This window comes from Lemur catta, chromosome 4 (assembly GCF_020740605.2).
Source record: "Lemur catta isolate mLemCat1 chromosome 4, mLemCat1.pri, whole genome shotgun sequence".
Taxonomy (NCBI): Eukaryota; Metazoa; Chordata; class Mammalia; order Primates; family Lemuridae; genus Lemur; species Lemur catta.
The window spans coordinates 74,853,719-74,881,003 of NC_059131.1; the positions used below are offsets into that span (position 1 = coordinate 74,853,719).

The 27,285-nt window shown below is 45.3% G+C and overlaps 1 protein-coding gene across 1 annotated transcript; it reads right to left on the bottom strand.

Annotated features, from left to right (window-relative positions):
* Window positions 1–271: 271 nt before the first annotated feature.
* Window positions 272–27,285, bottom strand: CREG2 (cellular repressor of E1A stimulated genes 2). The gene is made up of 4 exons (XM_045548909.1): window positions 26,845–27,285; window positions 24,373–24,542; window positions 2,877–2,990; window positions 272–545 (listed from the first exon to the last, which is right to left on the bottom strand). Exons 1-4 carry the CDS (start codon window positions 27,283–27,285, stop codon window positions 398–400), a joined length of 873 nt encoding a protein of 290 aa, XP_045404865.1. The 3' UTR covers window positions 272–397.

Genomic DNA, 27,285 nt, shown 5'->3' on the forward strand with positions numbered 1-27,285 from the left:
AGACTGCTTTTGGCACAGCAAGCAGCAAAAATACTCTCACAATACAAAGCAATCACATTTACATACAGCCATAATTCTTTTGAAGAATGAAGCAGCAACAGTCTCAATGTGCCATTTTGACAACCAACAATGATTTCCAAATAGCTGAGTCTGGATTGAATGCAACATAAACAAAGACTATCTATGTGAAGTACTGTGTGAGTCGGTGATCTGCCAATGACCACTTTAATCTCAAATCTAGCACAAGGTTCCCTGTTCACCTTCTCTCATCTGCTATACGGATGGCAGGGCTGCTACGAACCCTTCAGCAAAGAGACAGCGGTCAATAGCTGTCTGGAAGCATCACTTAAAAGGTTTCCATTTCAATGCAAACACCAAGGACTTTCTTCTTTCTCCATCAGGCCTTCCTGGGAACTGCTTTGAAATATTCCTCCCTTGAAATGTCAGATATGCCTCCGTACCATTTCTGAAGCCAGATATGTTCTATCTTCATCTTCATAAAGAACCACTCATACTGACGAGGCCACTTTCTCATCCCTGGGTGCCTGCAGGAGTGAAGGGAGATCCCAGTAAAGCTGTTCTTATCAGAGGGGTGCAGCCTGGGCCGAGTCATAGGACCTACAGACTCCAGGCCTCATTTGGGTTGAGAGCTGCTTAAATCAGCCAGAGGCACCCGGGACCACCTAAGAAGGCCGGAAATGTAGTCCCTACCCCAAGTGGCTGAAGGCTCCAGTCTTGAGCTGGGCTCCTTGGTTTGAATCTCAGTCCAACTGCTAGTGAGTTGTGATGCCCGTGGGCTGTCAGCACTTGCAAGCCCCATCCCTTACCTGTCACGTGGGGTGATGCTCTGGTGCTTGGGCCACGGGGCAGTGTGGGGAGCACACCACGAAGCACACGTAAAATACCCGCAGAGAGTGAGTGCTCATTGGATGCCGGTGTTGTTATTAGGACACATAAAGAAAGGCTTTATGCATGTCTGTATGAAATGCTAACAAAATGGTGAACCTGTGCAACAAGTCTGTTCATGGGAAGATTTCCAGTCCTGTAGCAAGCTCGGAACTGTTGAGCCAAGCTGAGAGCCAGCCAGATTCCACTTTCTGCTATTTACTGACTTGCCTTCTCCCCGACTCGTACCCCTAATTAGCACAATCTAATAATCTTTGAGGGCAGGGGCTGTGGCTCACTTTTCTTTTAACTTCATAAAAATGAAAGTTTCCTTTGTATCTAAAAATGTTATAAACATAATTCAACGACCAAGTCCAAACTGGGAAAAACATTTGTAACAAAGCTAGTACAGTAACAGGTGGATGATCTTTTTAAAAAATAATTTATTTTGAAATAATTGTACATGTATGGGGAAATGGAAAGTACAGTATAAAGAACTATTTCTTTTGCTAAACCATTTGAATGTAAGCTGTGCAGCTGATGCCCCGACACCCCAGATACTCATGCAGCCGAGATAATAACATGATTGTTGTTTTAAGCAACCTGGTTTTGTGCTGATAACTGGAAGTTTGTACTGGTACCTGGAAGTGGATGCTGGTGTCACAAACCCTAATCCTTGGGGCACTGGCTTTAGGCCCCAGGCAGTGGGTGGACGCTAGAAGGATCTTGAGAAGACAGTGAGGGCTTTAGAAAAGGCAAAGATAAGGTTGTGGGAAGCTGGAGGGAGAGGGATCCACCTTACCTAGTGGCTACAAATTTTGCAACACTGTGGCCTGTGGTTAGGTGGAAAATAGAAAATGAACCTAATGAACACAGTGAAGACTTTGGCCTCCTCTCACTGCTTATCCCAATAATAACGTGTGAGGAGAGAGAGAGCAGCTAGAGAACGATAGCTGAGTTTGAAAAGAAAAATAAAAACTAAAATAAAAAATTAAGCGGGTGTGCATAGACGCACACATCTACATCTATTTCTTTAAGTACTGAAAACCCTGGGTTTGTGTCAACATATCCAATGCCATTCATTCTATTCTAGTTTTCTTCTTTGTGCCTTTGTAGTCCTCTTCCATGGCAGGGGGGGGGGGGGCCTGGCCTCCGCTTTCCTTAGGAGGTTTACTTATTCCATGATTCCCACGTGTAGGATCCTCCTATCTCCGTAGGGTTGCACCTGCCTTCACGTTGCTCCCCCACCAACTCAGACAAGCTCTTTCCAGCCTGTTTTCACCACGGCCCTGTGCTCCAGCACTGACCTTCCACTCCTGCCGCCCCTACAAGGACACCCTGTCCACCTTGGAGACCTAATACCCACCGAAAGCCCACCCCTGCGTGAGCGTGCCCTCTGCACCTCACACAGGCTCTGACCTCCCGCAGGGCTGCCCTCCCACTCATTTGGACCCCTGCAAAAGGATCCTCAGACTTTAGCGTGCCTGTCGGTTTCCTGGAGCATGCTTTTTACAGTTCAGATTACTGAAATGCCGAGCCTTATTTCCCCGAGCATTTGATTCAGTAGTATTACGGAGTGAGCATCCTACTGATGCAAGGGTGACAAGACCCCCTGAGAAACATCACTCCAGCGCATCGGGCAGGTACTGTGCTTGGCTTAGAGTGGATGTTTGAAAATGTTTGTTGTGTTGACTAGGAAGGCACAGTTATTTTCATTGCAAGGCAAGGCGCTATCAAGGGTTGAAAGTACGTAGGCAGAGTGTCTGAAACACCTCGGTGTGGGGTGCTCTCCGAAGGGGGGTCAGCCCACCCAAGGCCGTTTGCATGGCCTCTGCTGTGCCGCTAGTCACCCGTAGGCAACGTGAGCTTGGCCGTGGCGCTGAACAAGGGCAGCTCAGACCAATCGCTGCCATCAAATGGCACAGCCCTGACCTCTACTTTTAATTACTGTATATACTTCTGGGAAAACCAGTTTGAAAGCATCTACAAACCTTGAAAACACAGCTTGCTTGGCAAATTCCACTTCTTCTGGAGACACTGCTATCATCCGGCCAGTGAGCGTTAACCGGACACATCGGGGATCTTCCTGGTCTACGATGTTTTTTCTGCACGTGAAGAACATTTTTCATATATTAGAACAAAGATAGAACATCGGCCTGAGATACTAATAAATTTGTAATTTTAAAAAAATTAAAAATAGCAGTCACATTACTGGTTATATCATTCAGAATTTTATGTTGTCTGTAATTACTTTCAAATACTTGGGCAGAGGCAGTGTGATACGTGTGTTTGTGTAAGGCAGATGTCAGTCTGCATCCTCAGGGAAGTTAGGTAACATCTGAAGTGCCCTAGTCAAGAGTGCACATGCCAGGGGGGCGGGAATTACGGAGTTGTTCAAAGGGGGAAAATATTTCAGTTCAGCTAGATGAATAAATTCTAGAGATCTGCTGTACAGCATAGTAGAGTTAACAAAATGATACTGTGCACTTAAAAATTTATTAAGAGGGTAGATCTCATGTTAAGTATTTTTAACCACAAAAACAAACAAAACAAAGAGACACAAGAAAACTTTGGGAGGTGTTGGATGTGTCTATTACCTTGATTCTGGTGATGGTATCACAGGTGTTTACATATGTCCAAACTCATCAAAGTGTACACATTAAATATATGCAGTTCTTTATGTACTAATTATATCTCAATAAAACTTTTTACAAAAAGAATGCGCTATGCCAAGGCTAGCATCTGCAAGACCCTAACCAGGAGCCACTATCCGGAATAGTGTTGCTGCCCTACACAACTCTGGGTGTGGGGGGGTGGGCAACACTCATTTAGAAGATAGTACGAGTGGCACTCCCGGAGCAGTGCAATGCATCTGCCTGGATCCAGTGGTGGCTGGGGTAAGGGCTTTCAAATATGGCTGTCAGAACCTGTGCTAAAGTTTCCTTAATCAGCATAAGGCAGAAGGGATTTGAGGAGCATGAGGTATGAGTGAGGAGTATCTTTATTTTATGTAATTCTTAATTCTTTGAATATTACAGTGATGAGGTACTACTTCCATTATGCAAAGAAGAAGAAAAAAAAGCACCAGGGAGGCTCCGGGCCTTGGGCTGGATCCTGCCCCAGGTCCATGGGCCCCCATTGACTGCATTTTTTATGTATTCTCAACCTTTCTGGGATTCACTCATCCATAAGAATTTAGCCTTTGGGCTCCTTCCTGCTCCATGATGTCTAAACTGTGCAAACACACCCCCCTCACTGCTGAAGTGTCCTTCCTACAATCACAGAGTGCATGTGGCCCCCTTTTCATAATCTTGTGTCAGTTTTCCTCAATGGTAAGATAGTCACAGTCCAAAATTCACAGGAAGAAGCAAGAGCCAATAAAAACAACAAATATCCACAACAGGTACCAAAACTTCTGAATTGATTATAAGATAAAAATATCTAAAATGAATAAAGTCTCTCAATATTTCATTGAAAGTGTCACTCCTTGAGGACCCTGATTTTTGATGGGGACCTTACTTCTAACTCTCCGCCTGACTCACCCCAAGATATTGTTTCCTTTTTCTTACTGTATTAAAAACTAAACCTCTGATTTCCCCTGACTGGTAAACCTCACTAGAGAAGTTCTGGTTCTGGTTTTTTGTTTTATCTTCATTTTTGACCCCTGAGGATTTCCTTTTGTGACTTATGAGCACACATTTAAAAGAATGTTTCTCTTCATATTGTTTTTTGGATTGATGAATTCTATGGTCACATTTTAAAACTTTAAATAATACTATTTTTTCCGTTTTCAACACAATCAGTTTCTACATAGGAGATTTGGGAGAAAATAAAAATTAGTGTGTTTTTTTAATAAGTTTGGAATTAGAGCATGTATGGAATTTTTATCTTACTTTTTTTCCACTTAAAAATTTAATTGCAAACATTTTATGTTGGGAAGTTTCATGTTTTGAAATCCGTTTACTCACAGAATTCACAGCTGCAGCTTAACTTAAATATTTTTCTACCATTCCTGTCTATTGAGCATATTGAATGGGCTAGAAAGTTAAAGCTCTGATGCTGAATAATTTATCACGAGGTAAATTGTGAGAGAGCTGTGCTGAGTAGCTGAGAAATTGGAAGAGCACAGCGGCGAGCCTCCGTGCTGCTGTTTACCATGTGACCTGTGGCCAGATGGACCAAGCCTCAGTTTCCTCTTCTGTAAAGTGAGAGTATTAATTTCTTGCCTGCCTCCTTCACAGGGCCCAAATGTATGTGAAAGTACTTTGAGCTTCATAAAGAAGTAATGAATGGTGTTATTTTATATGGAAACATTCTATTCTAACTTATAGGCATTCATAAAATTACATTAAGTTAATGTGAGCAGGTTAAAGATGGAGAAGCTCTTTTTTTCAGCTAGATTGAATATTCTCTCTTCTTTTAATCTATTACCTTGAGCGATTTTCTGGCACTGCATTTCATTATCGAAGGCTAGATGAGAAAGCTTTATGATGAATTACTCTCCAGCATGGGAGACATCTTTCATATTTCCCTTTTGCCTGGGGCCAGTTATAGTCAGAAGAAAGGGAACAAAGTATCCTCTTCTTGTCTGTTTTGTATACTCTGTGAGCCTGAGCACTGCCATATGTGGATCCTGGTGGGTAAGGAAGGACATGAAAGGCCTACAGAGGGGTGGTCGAGAGTGTGGGCACTGAGTCAGCCTCCTAGGTTTGAATCTGGGTTGTGACCCATCTCTCTGTGCCTGTTTCCTCACCAATAAAAAATAGATAAAAACAGCTCCTCCATGATAGTGCTGTTATGCAGTGTTGGTGGAGGGAGATGGGGTGAGACTTCTTCTCCATCTGACCAGGAGGGCTCCGCCAGCGTACCATTCTTGACTCTCATACTCAGACTCACACAGTTGGTGAATTAGGAAAAAGACACTGGACACGTGTATCTTAGTTCTACCTCTCTGCAGGAAGCATATATTTTACTCTTCTCCTCTATGCCATACATTAAAAAGAGGCCTGCTTGGGGAGGCCTTGGTGTGTAAGTCTCCCTAATTCTGGAATTTCCTTGACCATGTTCTCCATGTTGGCTTTACCAATGATAAAGGTGATGTTTTGCTGTTCCCTCCACCTTACTCTTTTCTTTTATTTCTCAATTGGTTTAGATCAAACAAACAATGGCCTGCTGGCCAAATGTGGCCTGCCACCTGTTTCTTTCTGCTTGAGAGGTAAGAATGGATTTTACGTTTATCATGCTTGATAGAAATCAAAAGAAGAAAAATATGACACATGGAAACTACATGAACTTAAAATTTTAGTGTGCTGAAATAAAGTTTTCTTGGCATACAGACACATGCATTTGTTTCCATACTGTCTACAGCTGCTTTTGTGCTGTAACAGCGGAGTTGAATTGTGACAGAGATCATATGGCCTACAACACCTAAAAATTTACCGTCTGCCCTTTACAGAAAAAATTGCCAACACTTGGTTTAGACCATCAGAATGGAAGTGAGGTGCTGTTTGTTGGGCCCCTACGTGAGGATTAGATGCATGAATTCACATAAAGTGGTTAGAACAGTGCCCGGCATGCAGCGGGTCCTCATACAGTGCTGCCGCTGCTGCCGCCATGTTGTTATGGTGTTGGGCGGCCTCAAAGGGTGGAGCAGCTGGAGAGCTCTGGGATTTTACAGCCTAAATTGGTGGTGGTGTCAGCCATGAAATATCATGAAGATTGTTATAGACGGAATTGTGTGCCCTCGAAATTCACATGTTGAAGACCTAACTCCCAATGTGACTGTATTTGGAGATAAGGCCTTTAAAGAGGTAGTTAAGGTTAAGTGAGGTCATAAGAGTGGGGCCCTGATCTGATAGGACTAGTGTCCTTATAAGCAGAGGAAGAGACACCAGGTCTGCATATGCACTAAGGAAAATGGTGTGAGGACATGGCAAGAAGGCGGCCATCTGCAAGCCAAGGAGAGAGGCCTCAGGAGCAACCAGACCTGCTGCCACCTTGATCATGGACTTCTGGCCTCCAGAAAAGTGAAAAAATAAATTTCTATTGTTGAAGCTCCTCAGGTTGTGGTATTTTGTGATGGCAGCCTGAGCAGACTAACACACAAGACGGTGAGAACTGGATGATGCTTCTGAAATGGAAAGCATAAAAAGCCTCCCCACTCTGCCTCTCTTGCAAGGTTTGTTGCAGATGTAGGATGTTATGGTAGTGGAAGAGATTCAATTAGGAGAACAGCAAATAATATATAATGTAAGCAGGTGTTAATCTATACAATTTTGAAAGTACTTTTTTTCAGCCTTAAAATGGAGATTGGCTACGTTTGTGGCAGTTCCTTGTAGGAGGAGGCCAGGGCGATACAAAAAAGCATGTACAAGTATAGACTTGTTTAATTTTCACAATATCCACTGCTGTAGGTCACAGACCACCATCTCCTAGTGTGCAGTAAAAGGTTAACTCAGCAGGCTTAGGTTGCTGAAACCCTGCACATTCCAAAGAAAGGCCTGTCTTCAGGAGAACTGGCCCTCCACCGGCTCCTGGAAGACAACCTCTAGGCCCCTGGAATGCAAACATACCCCAGAGATATTGTGGGTTTAGTTCCAGAACACCACGATAAAATGAATATCTCAATAAAACTAGTCACAGTGATTTTTTTTGGTTTCTTAGTCTACATAAAAGTTATGTTTATACTGTAGTCTGTAAAGTGTGCAATAGCTCCAGGATTTTCAGAATGTTAAGTAAGCATTAGTTTCAACATAAAGTCACCAGCTACATTAGGTCCTGACAAAAGAATCGGCCTGTTCTTTGAAGTTTTGAAGCCAGGCATTGACTTTTGTTCTCTAGCTATGAAAATCCTGTAGGGCATCTTCTTCTAATATAAGGCTATTGCCTCTACATTGAAAATATGTTGTTTAGCATAGCCTTTCTTACTAATCTTTCTTATTATTAACCTTTCTTTAATAATCTTAGCTAGATCTTCGGATAACTTTCTGCAGCTTCTACATCGGCACTTGCTGCTTCACCTTGCACTCCTGTGTTATTGAGACAGCTTCTTTCTTTTAACCTCATGAACCAACCTCAGCTAGCTTCCAACTTTTCTTCTGTAGCTTCCTCACCTCTCTCAGCCTTCATAGAACTGAAGAGAGTTAAGGCTTTGCTCTGTGTTAAGCATTGGCTTAATGGAATGTTGTTGCTGGCTTAATCTGCTATCCAGACCATTAAAACTTTCTCCATGTTGGCAATAAAGCTGTTTTGCTCCCTTCCCTCCCCTTTCCTTCCCTTCCCTTCCTTCCACTCCCCTCCCCTTTCCTCTCCTTCCCCCTTCCCCTCCATGTCCCCCTTCCTCCCCTCCCCTCCCCTCCCCTTCCCTGACAAGGTCTCTCTCTTTTGCCCAGGCTAGAGTGCAGTGGTATCATCATAGCTCACAGCAACCTCAAACTCCTGGGCTCAAGCAATCCTCCTGCCTTAGCCTCCCGAGTAGCTGGGACTACAGGTGAGCACGCTCGCTAATTTTCTATTTTTAGTAGAGATGGGGACTCACTCTTGCTCAGGCTGATCTTGAACTCCTGAGCTCAAGCTGTCCTCCCTCCTCGGCCTCCCAGAGTGCTAGGATTACAGATGTGAGCCACCTCGCCTGGTCAAACAACTCCTTTTTTCAGTATTGGTATCTCCCATCCAATATTTAGGATATACTTATACTAAAAAATTTTTTGTTTACCTGAAATTTACATTTAACTGGGCATCCTGCACTTTATTATACACACCTAGCTGTACCCCTCCCCACTATTACCTCCAGACCCTCATAGAAGCCTGTTATATCCAGTATCCCTGTGTAGCAGAAGACAGGAGCCTCCAGATGTGGTGACCAAGGAGAGGGGAAGGGACAGCAGGAGGGGCCGTCACTACCTGAATCAAAAGCACTGTTTGGAAATCCCAAGGACGCTCTGGTAGGGTCTCTGCCTCCTGAAGTTGGAGCGAGCTTAGTTATTTTATCTGTGGGCAGCTGGCGTGGGTGACCCTAGGGGCTGCAGGACTTGGTCTGTGCTGACTGCATTTTTCCTTTAGGTAAGTGAACATTCTTTTGGGCATTTCTCCCCTTTCCCCCTGACCTTGGGGCAGGGCACCTGTGTCCTGCCAGGATGGGCATCTTGTAACCACAGAGGACAGGGATGTCAAGGGTAGGACCAGATAGTCCAATCCGCTTATTCACGGGGGCTACCTGGGGAGTCCAGGGATGTCCTTCCTGCTTGAGGACCCCTGGTGGAGAGTGGCCGAAGCTGTCCTGGACCGTAACATCTGCCCTTCTGACCCCAGCTGTGTTCACTACATCGTGAAGGCTCTGGCACCCACCCAGTGCTCTGCAAGTCACCTCTGCTGGGTGAAATGCTCGCACACCCTGCCAGGAACTTTTAACCTTTTTATTTTATTTTTCCTATACTAGATCCTAATATGATATGTGATGATTTAATCTAGGGAATCAAGGGACCAAAATATTGAAAGGGTCTGTTCTTAAGGAGTGGGGTTCATGCCCACAGCCATGGACCCCATTGCATTGAGGTTCCAGAATGCTTCTAAATAGGGTGAATGACCATCATAGCACCCTGAATGCAAAAAGGTGGGTTAGATGACCGGGGGAATTATAAAGAACACAATAAGACAGTGATTTTGGACTCAAGTAGTTTCCAGTTAAATGAAAATATTGTCTTCTAAATACTTAACCTCCTTTGAGATAAGCAATCTTCCTTTTGCTACAATAATTTCTTTTATGCTCACATTTTTATGAGCTACATTTTTGTAAGAATTCTACAAGAGATTCATTTTTCTAAAAATACATGCAACCTCCCAAACACTTTGTATCTTGATGATTAGTATATTTAAAGGTCTGTTTTATTTTTATGTGTTTGTGTTCCGTGATAAAGGAAAATGGTAATCCAGCTACTCAGGAGGTGGAGGTGGAGAACTGCTTGAGCCCCGGAATTTGAGTTCAGCCTGGGCAACATAGTGAGACCCCCACCTCTAAAAAAAATAAATAATTTAAAAAATAAGAAGAGTATTAGAGGAAAGGATACATTATATTCTTTGAGGATTTAGGAAGGTATATAAATATACAAAGCAAATGACTTTAAAATATTTGTTCAACTTTACTTTGATCTTTAAAATACAGAAAAAATTTGTTCTAATATTCTGAAATAAAAAAATGAATAACTTAAGATACTTTGTTGTATGCAATCCTTAAGTGATAGGGATTTCAATAGATTGGGCAACCTGGTGAAATCACCACCACCATACAATGGTTCTCAACTGGGAGAGATTTCTTCTCTATAAAAGGCAATTGGAAATCTGTGAAGCATCTTAGGTTGTCACAGCAACTGGGTTTGGTGCTCTACTTGCATTTAGAGGGCGGGGCCAAGAAATCTAAATGTCCTGCAATGCATGAGATGATCTTATACAATGAACCGTCCCACCTCAAATGCCAAAGAACCCACTGAGACATGCCACTAACTTAGGATTAGTCTTTCCCTGATATATCCAGCCAGGTAGGAAGTGAGGAAGGTAGGTGTAGGCTAGCCTTTCTCAACTTTGGCACTACTGACATTTGGACTTTTTTTTTTTTTTTTTTTTTTGAGACAGAGTCTCACTTTGTTACCCGGGCTAGAGTGAGTGCCGTGGCATCAGCCTAGCTCACAGCAACCTCAAACTCCTGGGCTTAAGCGATCCTACTGCCTCAGCCTCCCGAGTAGCTGGGACTACAGGCATGAGCCACCATGCCCGGCTAATTTTTTTTGTATATATATTTTTAGTTGGCCAGATAATTTCTTTCTATTTTTAGTAGAGACGAGGTCTCACTCTTGCTCAGGCTGGTCTCGAACTCCTGACCTCGAGCGATCCACTCGCCTCGGCCTCCCAGAGCTAGGATTACAGGCGTGAGCCACCGCGCCCGGCCCTGACATTTGGACTTGATAATTCTTTGTGGTGGGGGCTGTGCTGTGCAATGTAGAATATTTAGCAGCTTGGCCTCTACCTGCTAGATGCCGGTAGCACCCCTCACCCCCAACCCAAGTTGTAATAACCAAAAATGTCTCCAGACATTGCCAAATGTCCCCGGGGAGGGGTCCCCTGTTTGAGACCCACTAGTGGAGATGTAGGGAAATTTACAGACTTAGTGGAGGGAGAGGAATGAGTTGCCTTGTGTGGCTTTGTACATTGTCAGAGAAGTCTGGGTGTCATCTGCAACTGAGAGAGAGTGAAAGGAATGATTATGTTTGATCTCAAAAAAAGGGCAAAGGTGTGAAACTGAGGGTGGGAAAGGGACTTTTGGGGGAGATTAAGTGGGATTTTGTAGTAGTGTTGAGACGGCACGGGAGGATTCTGTTCATGAATCAAAAGGGGCAGCGTCAGCCCTGCCGCGTGGTTTGCCCGGGCAGTCATGAGCCATCGGGGTGCAGGAACAGAGGAGGCAGAAACAGGGTTTGATAGGTGTGGCCAGGCAAGAACTCCAGAGACGAGGGGGCAGGGGGTCTCGGGGGTGATCATAAAGATGGACTGAGGAGTCTAACCTGGGCAAAGAGAAAGAGGAGCCAGGAGGTGCTGGCAGGTGGTAGGATCATGATGGGGGCACAGGATTGATGGGCTTCATGTGGCGCAAGCAAGTTGCAGAAGGGTTACTCAAGCAAGAAGACTACGTGGCAGGATGCTCAAAATGGAAAATGTGGATGTGGTGCATTTGCTAGCAAATCTGGGGTGTGGGTGGTGAGAACTTGGCTGGGGAACCTGGAGTGCAGGATGCGCCATCCACACGAGGTTGAGGGTGAGAACACAAGTAAGGGGGCGGCAGCAGAAAGGAGACTGTGAGGTCTACACAGCTTCCATGCACCGGTTTACCTCCATTCTCCAGGGTAACTCCAGAACAAACACGAGTCCCCTTTTCTGGGCTGGCCTTTCAGAGATTGCAGAAAGCACTGTGTTGTTCCTGAGATTGTTCTTTTCCAGGCTGGCTGCTTTTAGACATCCTGGCTTGTGAACGCCCCTGTTAAACCGTGGGATCCAGAACTGCCCTCAATCTCCAGGGGGATATATGCAAAGCGGAGTAGGCACATCTCGTCCACCACCCTCCACTCCAGTCTTCCAGGGATGCAGTTAAAGAACATGTCTAGTTTATTTTATTTTGTTTTTAATTTACTTCTCATTTGATTTTATGGTATACCGATATAATGCCTCATACTGTCTTAGTTAATTTTCCCCCATTTTGTTCTCCTTTCTTGGCACCATTTTCTTAGTTATGACTTTGGCTTCTCTTGACAATTTTTCTATGTCTCCAAAATATGTACATTTCTGTGTCTCTCACTGTGTCAAGCTCTTGATCAGTTCAACCCCAGAACCTGGCTCCCAGGGTCCCACCACTTTCCAAAGGATTGCAAATGATCAAGGAAACAGAAACACGCTACTTAGAGTTGAGATTAGACCCCATCCTGGTAATAAGCCCCTTTGGTCATTCAACCAATTTTTCATCCATCCATAGTTTCACATTCTTTGTGAGATTAGATGTAAGAGAAATAAACTAATATAAATCTACCCACATTACTGTCCCCTAGTTCCTATTATTATTCCATCTTGTCTGTGAGAATGTGACCACGCAGCTTTCTTCATATGCCTCAGGGAAATCCACAATTGTCACAGGAAAGTATCAAAGAAAGGGACAGTCTTTTGATATGACAGCCTCCCCACCAATACTACCTGTAGGAGACCACTTCCTATTCTTAGGGCACACAAGCCATCTTTTCAACAGTCTCTTCCAGAATCACTACGTAAGTTTTTTGTGTTTGTCCACAGATCCTCCCAACCTCTGATTTTCAAGACTCTGAACAACACTTGCCCACTTTCAGGATTTCGATGCCTTTTCCACTCCTCCATTCAATGTTCTTATCTATGAATTCCTTGAGTTTCTTGGAATAAAGTTTGATTCAGAAGCCTTGGACATATAGTCAACCCTCTGCATCTCCGGGTTCCTATTCAAACAACTCCAGATCGAAACAATTTGGAAAACAATTTTAAAAATAAAGTGAAAAATACAGCTATTTATAGCACTTAGATTGTATTAGGTATTTTAAGTGATCCAGAGATGATTTAAAATATATGGAAGGATGTGTGTAGGTTATATGCAAATACTATGCTGTTTTATATCAGGGACTTGAGCAGCTGGGGATTTTGGAAAGCAGCTACACTCTCCACTATACCACCAGCACGATCCGGAGATTTTGGTTTCCTGGGGGTGGGTGAGGAGTCCTGGAACCAATCCGCCCTGCAGATACTGAGGGATGACTGCATGTATTTAATGCAAAGAGTGTTCCATTACATTCCCTTACTCATATTGTGCTAGAATTTTCTCTTACCCAGGGTCAAATCTTGTGATTCAGCAGAAAATGGCCAGCCACAGACAACAGGACAGGATAGGAAAAAGGGGGACCTCAGGCCACTTCCTGGGCAGGAGAGGAGCAGGGGAGCTAAAAACAGTCCACTTTGAGGGACAAGTCACTACCCAAAAAGATGGTTCAATTTATGACCCTTTTCTCTTGAGTTTTCGCATTTCCCTATCACTTTGATATGCTGAGAATATACTAAAATTTACCTTCGTTGCTTCTTGGCCTTTTGGCTAAGATCAAGTGTAACATTTACCTTCATCCATTGAATATCAGTGTGTTTGAACCATTTTAATTTCTATATTTTAAAATCTTTATATTATAAATAAGTGCAATCATGACACACCCAAAATACCAAGGAGAGTAGTAGCATACATTAGAATAAACGACCACGTTTCTATCCACACTTGCAAGTACATTTAAACTGTTTCATCCATCTGTGGAAGGTTGAATCATGGCCCTGGCCCCACCAAAGGTGTCTACGTTCTAATCTCCAGAATGTGTGACTGTGACCTCCTGTGGCAAAAGGGACTTTGCAGATGTGATTAAGTTAAGGATCTTGAGAAGGGAAGATTAGCCTGCATTATCCAGCGGGCCAAATAATCAGAGGGTTCTTATGGGGGGCAGAAGACTGCAGTGAGCAGTAGGAGATGGGACGACAGAAGGAAGAGACAGTGACACAAGTAAGTGGCTGCGCACCAAGGAATGCAGGCAACCTCTAGGAGCTGAAAAAGCAAAGAAATGCATTCTCCTCCAGAGCCCCCACAAGGAAGCAGCCCTGCTGACACCTTGGTCTTAGGCTTGTAAGCCCTTCTGACTTCCAGAACTGTAAAAGAATAAGTTTGTGCTGGTCTTAAGTACAAAGTTTTTGGAAATTTGTTAGCAGCAATAGGAAACAAACATGCCATCCCTCAATGACCGCCCCAAATATTCCATATATTCAATCAAAAGAATTTAGCCCCACACTGTGCTCAAGGCCCTGTGCTGGTTTCTGAGGGCTGTACAAAACCAGAAAGACATGGTCCTGGCCCTCAGGGAGCTTGTACTCTAGCAGGGGAGGCAGATACCAGACAGCTTGCTACACAATGAATGATTTCTTCATTTGCTCTTGTAACGTGGAATTCTGCCTGTGTTCTGAGGGTCAGTGAAGGCTGGCCTCTGGGACCACTAGGACCAAGACAAAGACTTGGGGGGACAGTGACATCAGAGAGGCTGGAACTGCGCAGAGCCATGTTAAGATTTTAAAATTTTACCCTAAGAGCAACGGGAAAGCATTGAAGACTTTGAAGTAGGACAGCAGAAGAATGAGACAGATATTCTAAAGGTGTCCCTCTGGCTTTCGGATGGAGAATGGGTTGATCCAGGGAGACCAGCAGGAGTATATGGAGTACAGTGAGCAACAGTGGGGGCTTGGGCCAGTGAGTGGACAAGCAGTGGGCTGGAAGAGGCTTGGGAGGTGGGGCAAGTGAGCCTTGCTGACTGTGGCTAGGCATGAGGGGGAGAAGGGGCCACAGCTGGCATCTGTCGGTCTGCTCTGAATGGCCAAGTGGACAGGGAGCCCAGGCAGAGGAGCCCTCTGGGGAGGAGCTGGCTGAATTTGAGGTGTCCAGGAGCCATTGGACTTGGGGTCTGGAGCTCACATGAGAGGTCTCAGCTGGGACCATAAGTTTGGGAGTCACCGGTACATGGTGGTGGTGTTTGGGGGTGGACTGGATAGAGCAGGGAGAGATGTAGACTGAAAAGACACCACTGGCTCATGAGAGCTTCTCTCTCTGCACCAGTCCTCTCCAGGCCGGTGTCTTGTAGGGCAGTGGTCCTCAACCTTTTTGGCACCAGGGACCAGTTTCATGGAAGACAATTTTTCCACAGACCAAGGGGAGAGGGGATGGTTTCGGGATGATTCAAGTGCATTACATTTATTGTCCATTTTATTTCTATTATTATTACATTGTAATATATAATGAAATAACTATGCAACTCACCATAATGCAGAATCAGTGGGAGCCCTGATCTGATAGGAGGATAGGAGTCGGAGCTCAGGTGGTGATGCAAGTGACAGGGAGCGGCAGTAAATGCAGATGAAGCTTCGCTCCTCTCCCACCGCTCAAGACCAGTGCTGGTCCATGGCCCAGGGACCAGTTGTATGGGATGTAACACAGGCAGCTTGAATGATAAGTATTTCTATCTTATCTATCTTTGTGTGTCTTACAAAGGCGGATGCTATCTTTTTTCATCTTTACTCCTGACAGTGTTTAGCATGGTTCACATTACACAGTAGATTTCCCGTCAATATTTGTCCAAGTGAATGCTTTATTGAAATAGGCCGCATGCATGGATCCGTATGCACGTATTTAAAGCAAGTTTCATGTCTTGCCTCTATTGCTATGCAATCCATGTGATGGAAATTATATTCAAACAACTTAAATCAACTTAAAAAATACCTCTGTGTTTTGTAGGTTCTGGGGCTTCTGAATCAGTTCTTTCTGAAATGTGGGTGGGGATTCTCACTGCTTCCAGGATGCAGCTGGTCCAGGGAGGCAGGGAAGACGGGGGTAATAGCAGTTCCTCCGGGATGGAATCCCAGCCCCATTAGAATTTGGTCTGGGGTCCTTGTGCAAGTGCCTCAGCTTCCTCATCTGTACACAGGGGCTAACAATACACCTCTCACGGGACTCTTGTGAGGATCACATGAGTTATTTACATCAATTGGTTAGAACACTGGTTGGCATAGAGGCATTATGTGTACCATGGACTATCCCTCCTATTATAGGTATGAGGTGTGCAGTGTACTGGGGCACTGTTGGTTTTGATCTCCTTTCTCTGTCTCTGCCATCCCAACCCTGCACAGAGGAGACAGCCATTGCTGACCATGGCTACTGTTCATTAGTGCTGAGCCTGAGCTAGAACTTCACACACAGTGAACAATTTCATTCTTACAGCAAACTCATGGGTACTGTTATTCCCATTTTAGGGTAAAGGAAATTGAGAATCAGACAAATTAAATGAATTGCTCAAAGCCAGGCAGATATTACTTGGAGGGCTTAGGACTCAAATTGATGAACCTCAAACAGAAGCTCTTTTCTCTGATGTAGTCATTCTCATATGTAGGTGTGCACCAGGATTCCCTGGCTGTTCCTTGAAAATGCAGATTCCAAGCCCCTTATTTCCAGATTTTGCTAGAGCCCAGAAGCTGGCATTTACAAGCCAATTGGGTGGCTCTCCTGGTCTCAGGCTGCTCCTAAGCGTGGGTTAGTTATACTGTGGCCCACCGAGGGTTCCAGAGTCAAGCCCAATGGAGTTCCTAGGCCCAGAGCTAGCAGTAAGGTCGGGACTGCGGGACTGCAGGGCTTCAGGGTCACTCTGGGGCCCTGTTGGCTCAGCACCTGACTCTGGGGGACTGGGGCAGGGTCCCCTGCAGCTCCCACCTACTCGAGGGTCTTGCTGCAGTGCTGACCTCCGATTGGATGCTGCCCTGAAACCGCTTCTGAGACTCCTTCCAACCTCCCTCTGCCCTTCTTTCTATGCTGCTGGGACCTGTCTTGGGCAGGCAGGTCTCTCGTGCTCCACCCTGGCTACCTGTGCTTCTTAGATCCATCCTGGGTTCCCCTGCCTCAGCCTGGATGACAGATGTCAAAAACAGAACAGTGATTCCCTGTAGAGGCATACACAGAGCGAAGGAACCCTAAGAGTGTGTTTATTCCTTATTTTGCATTGCAGTGGATCCAGGAACTATGCCCCTAGTCCAATATGGAACATGTGCGCTTCAAATGGCACTGTCCCTGCATTGCATATACAACTGTCCTTTCCAAAAGCCTACTACTCATCTTGCTTAGACATGTGCAGCAAACAATGAATTAAAAAAGGAAAATTGGCTACCATTTGAATGTGTGACTCATTTAAAAGGAAAGAAGGTAGTAGCTGTAGGGACTATAGAAGCCCAGGGGAAGGAGAGGCTGAGCCAGGATGACGGCTGTTTGTAGAGACTGCGTGGCGGGAGCAGGGTACAGTTACAGAGGTTACGTTCTGTCCTATCCATTTTTCTGCCTCGCAGCCTTCAGCACCTCAGTCTTCCAATCTGTACAACAAAAGGCAGAGGTGGATGGCCAGGGCCCTTCCAGGCCACAAATGCTTCTAAGCACGCTGGAGTCTCCTCCCATTTTACAGGGATGGCTTTGCTGCTTTGAGGGTCACTTTTGCCAGCAGCCCAGCTGGCCTTAGCTCTGCCCTCGCTGCAGAGCTCTTGGGGATAAAAGGGCAGAAAGGAAGTGAGTGCAAGCCCACCCAGATCAGCAAGGGTGTCCTGGCCAACCAGGGCAGGGATGTGGGCTTTCCAGAGGGAAGGGCCTTCGCCTGGGCAGTCCCAGGAGGCTGAGTCACAGGCATCCTCACCAGTGGAAAAAGATCAAGAAAGTCAGAAGGAAAATGAAATCCTGGGGAAGAAACGGGTAATAACTGGGACTAGAAAATTTAAATATAGCCTTAAGATGAGAAGAAAGAGGTAAAGAAAGGAACATCAAGGAGGTTACTGTCTTATTTTGGAAGGCCAGGCCAGGTGGAGTCAGATGAGCTGGGGGTGATGGGCAGATGAGGGGAAGAGAAGACACCAAGATGGTGGGAATGCAGCCACCCTGTGGAATCCCACTCATCTCCCCTGTCGTGGGGAGGCTTGGTTAGGAGACAAGTTAGGGGACTTTATATATGTGGTCATGTGTTAGATCTTGTCTTGATTCAAATGACTGGTGACAAATGGGAAGCAGGGAAGAGCCTGTGTCTTTAAGTCTTATTTATGCATGCCTGGTATATAGTAAGTGCTCAATAAATACCATTTGAAGAGAAAAAAGTTTCTTATTTGCATCTCAATATTCAATATGTTGCTTTGCACACACTATGCTTAATTCATGTTTAATTGAATTTATTGTCAGTGTCTCCCTACCTTGTCTTTACATTTTTGGAGTCACAGCTTTCCCTCCCAAATTCCTTTGTAAGTCAATTAATTAAAATCTTTTTTCTTGGTCAGACATTTTTCTCACTGTTTCAATTTAGGTACAATCTTTATTATCTCGGGAATGTTACTTCAATTATTTGCTTGTCTGATGGGGAAGGCCCAGCCTATAGAAACAAAAAGACATTGACCAAGAAAATATAGAATTGGAATGTCAATATTGAATCCTTTGCAGTTTTTCTGCTTCTTCCAAGACAAAAGAAGAGAAAACTAGATGAAACACATAAGGAAAATATTTGCAAATCATATGTCTGAAAATAGTCATATCTAGGAATATGTAAAGAACTCTTACAGCTTAACAATAAAAAGATAAATAACCAAATTAAAAATAGTTAAAGGATTTGAATAGACGGTTCTCCAAAGAAGATATACAAATGGCCACCAACAAGCACACAAAAGGATGTTGGACCTGGTGTGTCCTGAGGGAAATGCAAATCAAAACTACAATGAGATATCACTTCACACCCACTAGGACAACCACAATCAAAAAGACAGACAATAACAGGTGCTGGTGAGGACGTAGAGAAATCAGAACCCTCATACATTGCCAATGGGAATGCAAAATGGTGAGGCACTCAGGAAAACAGCTGGGCAGTCCCTCAAAAAGTTAAAGACAGAGTCACCATATGACCCAACATTTCAACTCCCAGGTATATACCAAAGACAAATGAAAACACATGTGTGCAGAAAAACTGACACACGAATGCTCATAGCAGCATTATTCATGATAACCAAAGCATGGAAACAAATGTTCATCAACTGACAATGAATGGGTAAATAAAAATGGACAACTAACATGTGGCACATTCATACAATGGAATATTATTTGGCCATAAAAAGGAATGAATTATTGATACCTGCTACAACATAATGAACCTTGAAGACATCATGCTAAGTGAAAGAAGTCAGTCACAGAAAGCCCCATATTGTATAATTCCATTTATATGAAATATGCATAATAGGCAAGAGACAGAAGTCACAGAGACAGAAAGTCTCTATTAATGATTGTCAGGGGCTGGGGCTCCCTTTCATTTATCTTAATAGCTCTAGAAAGCTTTTTGAAGGTTGCATGTTTATGGGTGTCACATCCTCATTATTTATTCATATAATTTCTGCTTAAGATGGAGTCTTGTTTAATAGGTGAGTAAAGCATTTGTAAACTGGATGGGGAGAGGTCATCAGATGATGGAGGAAGAGGGTAGTGTAATGACAGAAGGACTGGACTCATCGGTGGGTTCAGGAAATGGACAGGAACTATGCAGATGAAACTTCATGGGGCTGAAATGAAATTAGGACGAGAGAAGTGGCTACAGGCTGCTGTAAGATAAGACCTCAGAAATGAGTAGAAGATGGAAGAGAATACTTGAACACCTGCTCATCAAGCTTTCTCTGACTCCTCCTAGACAGCTCTTTTAAAAAACTACTCAGGTTCATGTTAGCTCCAGGAATACAGGAATGTGTGGGCAAAGGAGAAGAGGTAATGAATCTGAACAAAGAGCAATTTATTTAGAAGATTTATATGTTGCCTTTGAGGGGAGTGAACAAGATTCAGTGAGGAGAGATTGGATTCAGCTTCTGTACTCGATTAGGACTGGACCCTGTACTTTGAAATGCACGTCACGTCTCAGGTGGACACAGACTCCAGACACCTTGGCTATTAGCAAACAAGCTGCTGTGCGTTTACTTGATGGAGCTCATCTAGAAAGCGACTGAATGCCTTCCAGACACAGTTCTAGGGGAACAAATCCCAGAGCCTGCATTTGCAGTTAGGCTGGGCTGAAGTGTGCATCTGTCATTTAACATTTTCTTCCTACAGGATGCAGGAGGAGGAGTGGCTACAGGGCATTTACATTTCCAGAATCTCTTTTTACTTTTCACACAGAAGAAATGATTAAACTCAGTACGTACTAATTTAGTTGTTTGTGCTCACTAAGGGTCTATCCTGAACCTACGATTTACAGGCAAACCAACCCATTCACCAGCACTCTCCCCTTGGTTACCTTATTTCACTGAAGGAGTGCCTCCTGCTGCTAATGTGTCTACAGGTTGCAGGGGCAGGTAATAGGATAGGGCAGGCATTACATCTATGGCCGAGCAAATTGTCCCAGTCACTCTAGGTGAGCAGTATCTTTTTGTGTGTGTTCTTCAGTGCTGAACTGCCTCGCAGTATGCACCCATCCAAGCATGTGATGCTGAGGGACTGTTGTTTCTGACACACTTCCATTCTAGTCTCGTACACCAACTGGGCTTCAATCCATTCATGGTTGGGCACCTCCCCCTGGGAAACTATAATAGATTCTTTTGCAAACTATAATCTTAGCATCTGCTCCGATGCTAAACTACCGAGGCCTGGTCAGTCAAAGGGCTCTGAACAAGAGCTGCTGTTCATTGCTGGGCAGAGATGCCTGAACCTGAGGGAATAAAAGGGGTTGTGATCCATGACAACAGTCGTGACAATCTTTTACTAAAAGCCTTTTGAGGAAGGGAAAAAAAGTGCTTCTGGATCCCTCTTTCTTGATGGTCAAATCAGTCTACCTAGGAACCTAGCATTCATCCAATGTTGCAATTGAAATTTTTGCATTTCAAGAAAAGCATCCGATAAACCTTTTTGGTTTCATTTATATCCTGATCTTCAAAATGAAAACTGATGCAGTATGACCAAGCAGAATATCGTTCAACTAAAAAAGTCCTCCCTGGTCCCAGTGGCTTGCTGCCTGACTCACTGAGAAGATGCAAACCTGAGCCCATGGTGTTCAAGTCTGCATGCAAAGAAAGGGAGGATGCTGTGACGAAAGACACATTTCTTGGGTGGCCTTCTTTGTCAGTCAATATTTATTGAATTTCATACAACTGGGTCTCTGGTCTGAGCATAAGTTCACTTAATCACGGGACATCTGTCCATGCTTACACGTGTGGAGGGAGAGGAAAAGGAAGAGAAGAGAGAGCCGCTGACTGCCAGTGACTCTTCTGTACTGGAAGCTTATGCTCCATTTGCTATCTTAACCTGAGCTAGGAAGTAGATTCCCACCCCTAATTCAGCTCATTAATTAAATGAGGACACCACAGTACCCAGGAGTAAATGGAATTATTAAAACAGACTTTAAATAAACTAACTACTATTAGGCAAAACACGTTTGAAGGTTCTAGTTTGGATGGAAGTGATGCTCTGACAAGTGGGAAAGCCATCTCCCTTTCTATGTTTTCCAGACTGTCAATTTTTTAAAAATTTAAATATATTTAATTGTCAGATAAGGATTGAAGATATTCACGGTGTACAACATGATGATTTGATACACATATACATTACATAATGATTATCACAATCAAATTAATTATTTGATTAACTAACAGAGGGCCGGTTCAGCCTGCCCTTACAGTACTCTCAGACTTGCATCCTTCCACCCCTAGGCCTGAGTTGTCCTCAGCCTGTTTGCTGGACGGCTTACTGCTCCTGGGCTCCATCCTTGGTGGAGGTGGAGCTTACGGCTGTGCCAGTACAGGGTCTGCGGGAAGCAGGGCTCACCCTGATGAATCCAGAGGGAGGCTTGCAGCTCCTGGGGACACCCAGCGGGCTACAGGAAATGGCGTGGAGGCACCCTTTCCTTCCCCCCGGAGGTCAGGGGCCACACTGTTTCCTCCCCGTCAGAACTTGTTTCATGGTTCAGCTTCTGAGGCCCTCTAGGCCCACAGGAGCCCTGGGATGCATCGTGCCGAAAAGCCCATTTCTGGCTTTGTCTTCCTACTTAGGATGAAATGGAAGATCCGTGCCCCCAACAGTTGCACAGACCAGCAGAAGAACATGAGCACACAGAAACAGTGCACCAAATGTGATGGCAAAAATGCTACTGCAAGTTTTCAATTCACAAGGGTACTTGCTTCATGGAATGAAGGCAATTTTCATTTTTCTGCATAGGAGCTGCCTTCTGAGGGTGAAAGGATCAGGTGGCCTTGACTTATCATCATCGTTATGAAAAATGGGCATTTTCTGAATCTCCCTCTCTCCCATGGGAAATGCTTTGAAGCACTTGACAACGAACACTCGTCTGACTGGTGACCTCCGCAGGCCCTGGGGTCAGGCAGGAGGGGCTGCTCACTGGTACCTTGCCAGGCCATCCTCAAAATTCCACACAGGTGCTTGTCTGGGTAGTTTTTAGCCATGGACGCTCCTCCCAAATGCCTCACTACACTCCAGTGGCCTTAGGAGCTTGCAAGCTTGGCTTGTTTATTCGGGACTCCAGTGTCTGTCTATCTTTCAACGCTGGCAGCATAGCTTTCCTTGTGAAGCCCCCTGAGTTCAACATTATCAAGATTCTAGAGATGAAACCTAAAATGTAATGCTGAGCTTGGAATGCAAATCTCACACAGATGAATCACATCTGGGCTTAAGCCGTTCATGGGAAGTCGTAGACCCTGGGTAATAGCAAAAGCCCCATTGCTTGGTAACCTTTGCTTCAGAGTGTGATGCTTACTAAGGCAAGCTTAGTTTTGTAGCTATTTATTTATATATTTCAGTACTTCAGAACAGTGCAAGGGGGTAGCAGTTCTGAGAAACAAGTTTTACAAGATCTGAACGTAAGGGTACCAATGGGTGTGGTTCACCCTTCCTCACCCAGTTACCCAGCATGCTGTACAGATGTTTGCACTTTCTATGTGTGGCCTGCCACGAAGAAGGTCCACACGCATGCCCAGTTTTTGTGGGGGGCTGAAGGAAGTCACCCTGCGACCCACACCCTAGGAGTACCTCTCCTAAGCTGTGTATTTTACTGCTCCCAGCTCCAGCTCCTGCTGACATTTGCCTGTGGCCTGCCAGTCAGACACACCCTTCTGCGGCAGGGGCACTGCTACAGCTTTGTCCCTGGCTCTGTATGCTGTTCTTGTCCCCAGAGCAGGTGCACTCTGGGTGCTGGGATCCACATGCTCTGGCATGACTGCATTTAGGACTCCTGAATTAGGAACACCTGGGAAGTTTAGGAAGGTCTCCTGGGAATTCACTTCCAGTAACAGCAAGTTCGACTGACCAAGAATAGGGAGAATATTCCATGAAAGAGGAGATGTTTCTTTTCCTGGCTTCTTGCCATAACCCAGTGGGGAACAGGTCAACTGAAGTGTCCCCAGCTTGAGTCTCTCATGGCCGATTTAAAACAACTGGGGTGGTAGGGCCTTACCCAGGCTGCGCTTTACACCATATCGTTGCTTTGATTAGCCTCCATAAGAACTAATGCACTATTCGGTTGTTATGTTTTTCATGTCGTGCATAAAGAATAATAGAATTTCAGAGGTGGGAGGAAACCTATTGGTTTTCTAAAGCATCGCTATATTTATAGGTGAAGCGACTGAGACCCCAGAGGTTAAAGGACCCACCCCAGGCCACCCTGTGCCTTTGCTGCTTCTCAGGGTGGGTGGTGGGGGGTCTCTCACATGCAGCCCCCACACTAGCTCGGTGCAGACATCTTCCTGGCAGGATGTGATTTCAAGCCTTTGGAATTCAGGCAAAACTGTCTGGATCGGTGTTCCACTTGTGCCTAAATGTCTTTAGAAGGCTTTTCTTTTAGAGAGTTTTTAAAAAGTGCATTAAAGGACACTGGTTCTTTACTGCACATATGTCTTGGGGGGTGGGGACAGAAATAAATTGGAAAAACAATACATAGACTCTGTGCTGCATGTGCTGGGCAAACAAACTCCTGGCCTTTCCTTCGCCAACCCTCACTCCCACCCCCACCTCTGCCCTTTTTCATAGCAACAAGAACTGCCATTTGCCCAGCCCAGAATTATACAAGGCACTTTGTGCCTCTTTCCAACACTCGCAATAAGCCTGTGAAGTAGGAATCATTATTCCCATTTTGCAAATGAGGAAACCAAGGCTCACAAAGGTTAAAGTAACTTGCTTCAAATCACATTGCTTGGTGAATGGTGGAATTCCAATTTACCGGATTTCAAGGGTAAAGACGTTGATTTGCATCTCAGGGTTCTGACCAAGCCATGAGACCCAGAGAGGAAACCACCCCCCTCCCTCCCAACTCTCTGTCAAAAACTTCCCAGGACCTCGGCAGGTGAGGCCAAACCCTTGCCTACCTGCAGAACTCTCCTTCTGATTCCGGCAGCATCAGCGAGGCCATGGGGTTCTTCATCAGATCGGCCACCACAGGGTCCTTGGCTGTCATGTAGAAGAAAGGAATCCCAGTGCTGTTGTTGAAGGGGCCGTCACTGATGGGCAGGCAGTTCCCAAAGGGCAGTCCTTGGATCTAGCAAACACCAAAAGAAGGCATTTTCAATGCAGAGTTGTGGATTGACTTGAGCTGGGAGCTTAGCTTGTATCTCTGGGCAGGAAATGCAGCACTGGGGATACGGAAGGACTGTGGCATCATAGTGGTTTTGACAGGTGGTAAATTAAGGCAAGGTGGTCCCCAATCTACTCAATTCACCCAGTGACGGTGCCCAGAATTTATAGGAGATGCTTAGCGGTGGCATTCTATTTGGAAAGGATGGTTAAAAGATTGATTGTCTTGAAGCTGCCTGTGCATAGCAAATACACTCACTTTATTGAATTTAGTGTTATTTTCAGAGGGGTAATGAAATTTATGGGGCTGGGGGTGGTGCTAAACCTTTCCCACAAGCTGTCCCTAGAGCCCCACTGCCTCCCCCAAATTTTTGGTAACTTTAGGGAGAGAATTTAAGTCTTAACTTTAACATCTTGCCTGGTCTTTAGACTCCAGAAACTTTCTATTATTGTTTCTTTTAGGGCTATACCACTTTCTCATTTATTAGTTGCATTTTTTATTGTAATCCATAACATTCCATCATATAACTCAACAAGTTATGGGAAGTTAATTTGTTACCCTTTTAGCATAAAGAAAGTCAAAGAAACACAATGTAACAATTTTTGTTCATGGTCATCCAGTAGGGTGGGTGAGGGTGGTACAACCTATTTCTGACTTCAGATAAAGACAACAATGTTTAAGTCATAAGTTTTCCCAAACCCTGCTGGTGAGGTATCCCGGTCTCCCATGAGCTTTATCCCTTACGTGGTGCACCTCATTGTTACTTAGTTCCCAATTGAGGGGCTGTCTTTGTCTTTGAAATGTTGTGTGACAATGGTATGCAGAATTGTAAAAGGCAGGGCTTTAGTCTTTTAAGAAATTAAAAAGTAGTCTTCTGAAATAGTGATGGTAATATGGTATTTCATTTACAGATTCCATTTTTCAGCTTGTCATAAACTGCCCAGAGGCATGCTTTGCATACAAACGGCAGCCACAGGGTGCTTTCTGAATTTATTGAGTTTAGATTAAATGTCAGTATGTATTAGCAAGGAGAACGCCTAACAAAGCTAAGAAAAGGGATGTTGAAAGCCAAAATATCTTTAATACACTGGCACTAGACTTTTTACTGCTTGAAAAAATCTGTGTTTTAAACCAAGATCAGCTTCATCTTTAAACTTTGTGTCTTCTTAAGCTATCTTAGGCATGCAAGATACAGGTGAGAAACCATTTGGATGCTGTGAATATCCAATTGGATCTGAATCTTACATTAAAGAGCTTAAGATCTTTACTAAAATTGGAATACAGTTGCCATTTAGATAATTTTTTAAATAAAAACAAAACAAAACCCCTTCAAAACTGCCTAGTCAACCACCTATATTTATAGATGAGGAAAGAAAAGTGGAGAAGCCTTAACTTGGCCCCAGTCTCCAGCTGGTGAGACCCAGAGCTGGGGCAAGAACCAGCTCCGCTCCCCACCCCCTCCGTCAATGTCCTGTGAATTCTGTAAAATATTAATTCTTTTTTGCAGGAAGTAAATAGGAGTTTAAATTTCTGCCCTGTAATAAAATGCTTACATCTGTCGTACAGCCCTAAAAGCTTTCTGGAGGTGGATACTTATGGAAGCTACCTCCTCACTGCTCATCCATGTCATTCCAGGTGGAGTCACGTCTAACAGGTGAGTAAAGCATTTGTGAAGGCAACCATAAAAAGTGCAGCTGATAGCTCATTCCCGCATTTACATGCTTTCCAGGAAAAATCCTTTTTCCTTCCTGGAAAAAATCCTGAGTTCCATTTTCTTAAGTGGAGATTTCCAGCAAAGCCCTGGTGCTGTGTTTCTCCGCATCCCCGCTCCGGTGCCGTGTCAGCGGGTGATGGGGTCTGTTGCTCTGTGCAGGGAGCCAGGGGTGCTGTGCACGCCTACTCTGCCATCCCGAAGGCGGCTCCCGCTGCTTTGTCCAAGTCCCCAGTCAGGCACTGGTTACTTATACTTCTCTTTGGCTATCTCAAGACAGGCATTCGCTTCCCAAGCTTACCTGGCAGGAAGCCTGGGTTTCAATGTCCCTCTCCCGCCCCCACCCCGCCCGCGACTCTGCCAGGCTCATGGAAGCACAGTCTAGTCCCAGTATTTACAGTGTGGACGGGCCAATCCAGACCACTGCACACATCTGTGAGACCTGGATCCCACTACGTGAGCGGTCAAGAGCATCTCCCCGTCCCCTGGGTGCGCCGCCTGATGGCCAGGCCACCGCGAGGCACACACCTGCAGCCCGCTCCGGGCCAGGCTTACCTTCTCGTGGGCGGACACGGTGGCCAGACAGCCCCAGGCGCTCGCGTGGGCCAGGGAGCGGGCGGTGCCGGCGCGCAGCCTCGGGCCGGGGGACGCGCCGGCCGCCTGGCGGCTCTCGCGGCGGTAGGAGAACATCCCGGGCGGCGCGGGCGGCTGCTTGGCGCGGGGGGCGCCTGCCCGGGGCCGCAGGTGCGCGTCCTCCTTGTGAGCCGAGGCCGGGAAGCTCTGCTGCCAGATGCTGCCCGAGTCCTCCAGCAGCGCGGGCAGCGCCTCCTCGGTGGAAGCGCTGTCCAGCTCCTCGTCCACCTCGTTGGTGACGGCCCAGGACACGGAGCTCACGATCACGTACCCGGCGGCTGGGGACAGCAGGGCGCTGCAACACAGCAGCCAGGAGAGGCGGGTCCCGGGCCGCCCCGGCCGCTGGCCGCGGCGCACGGACAT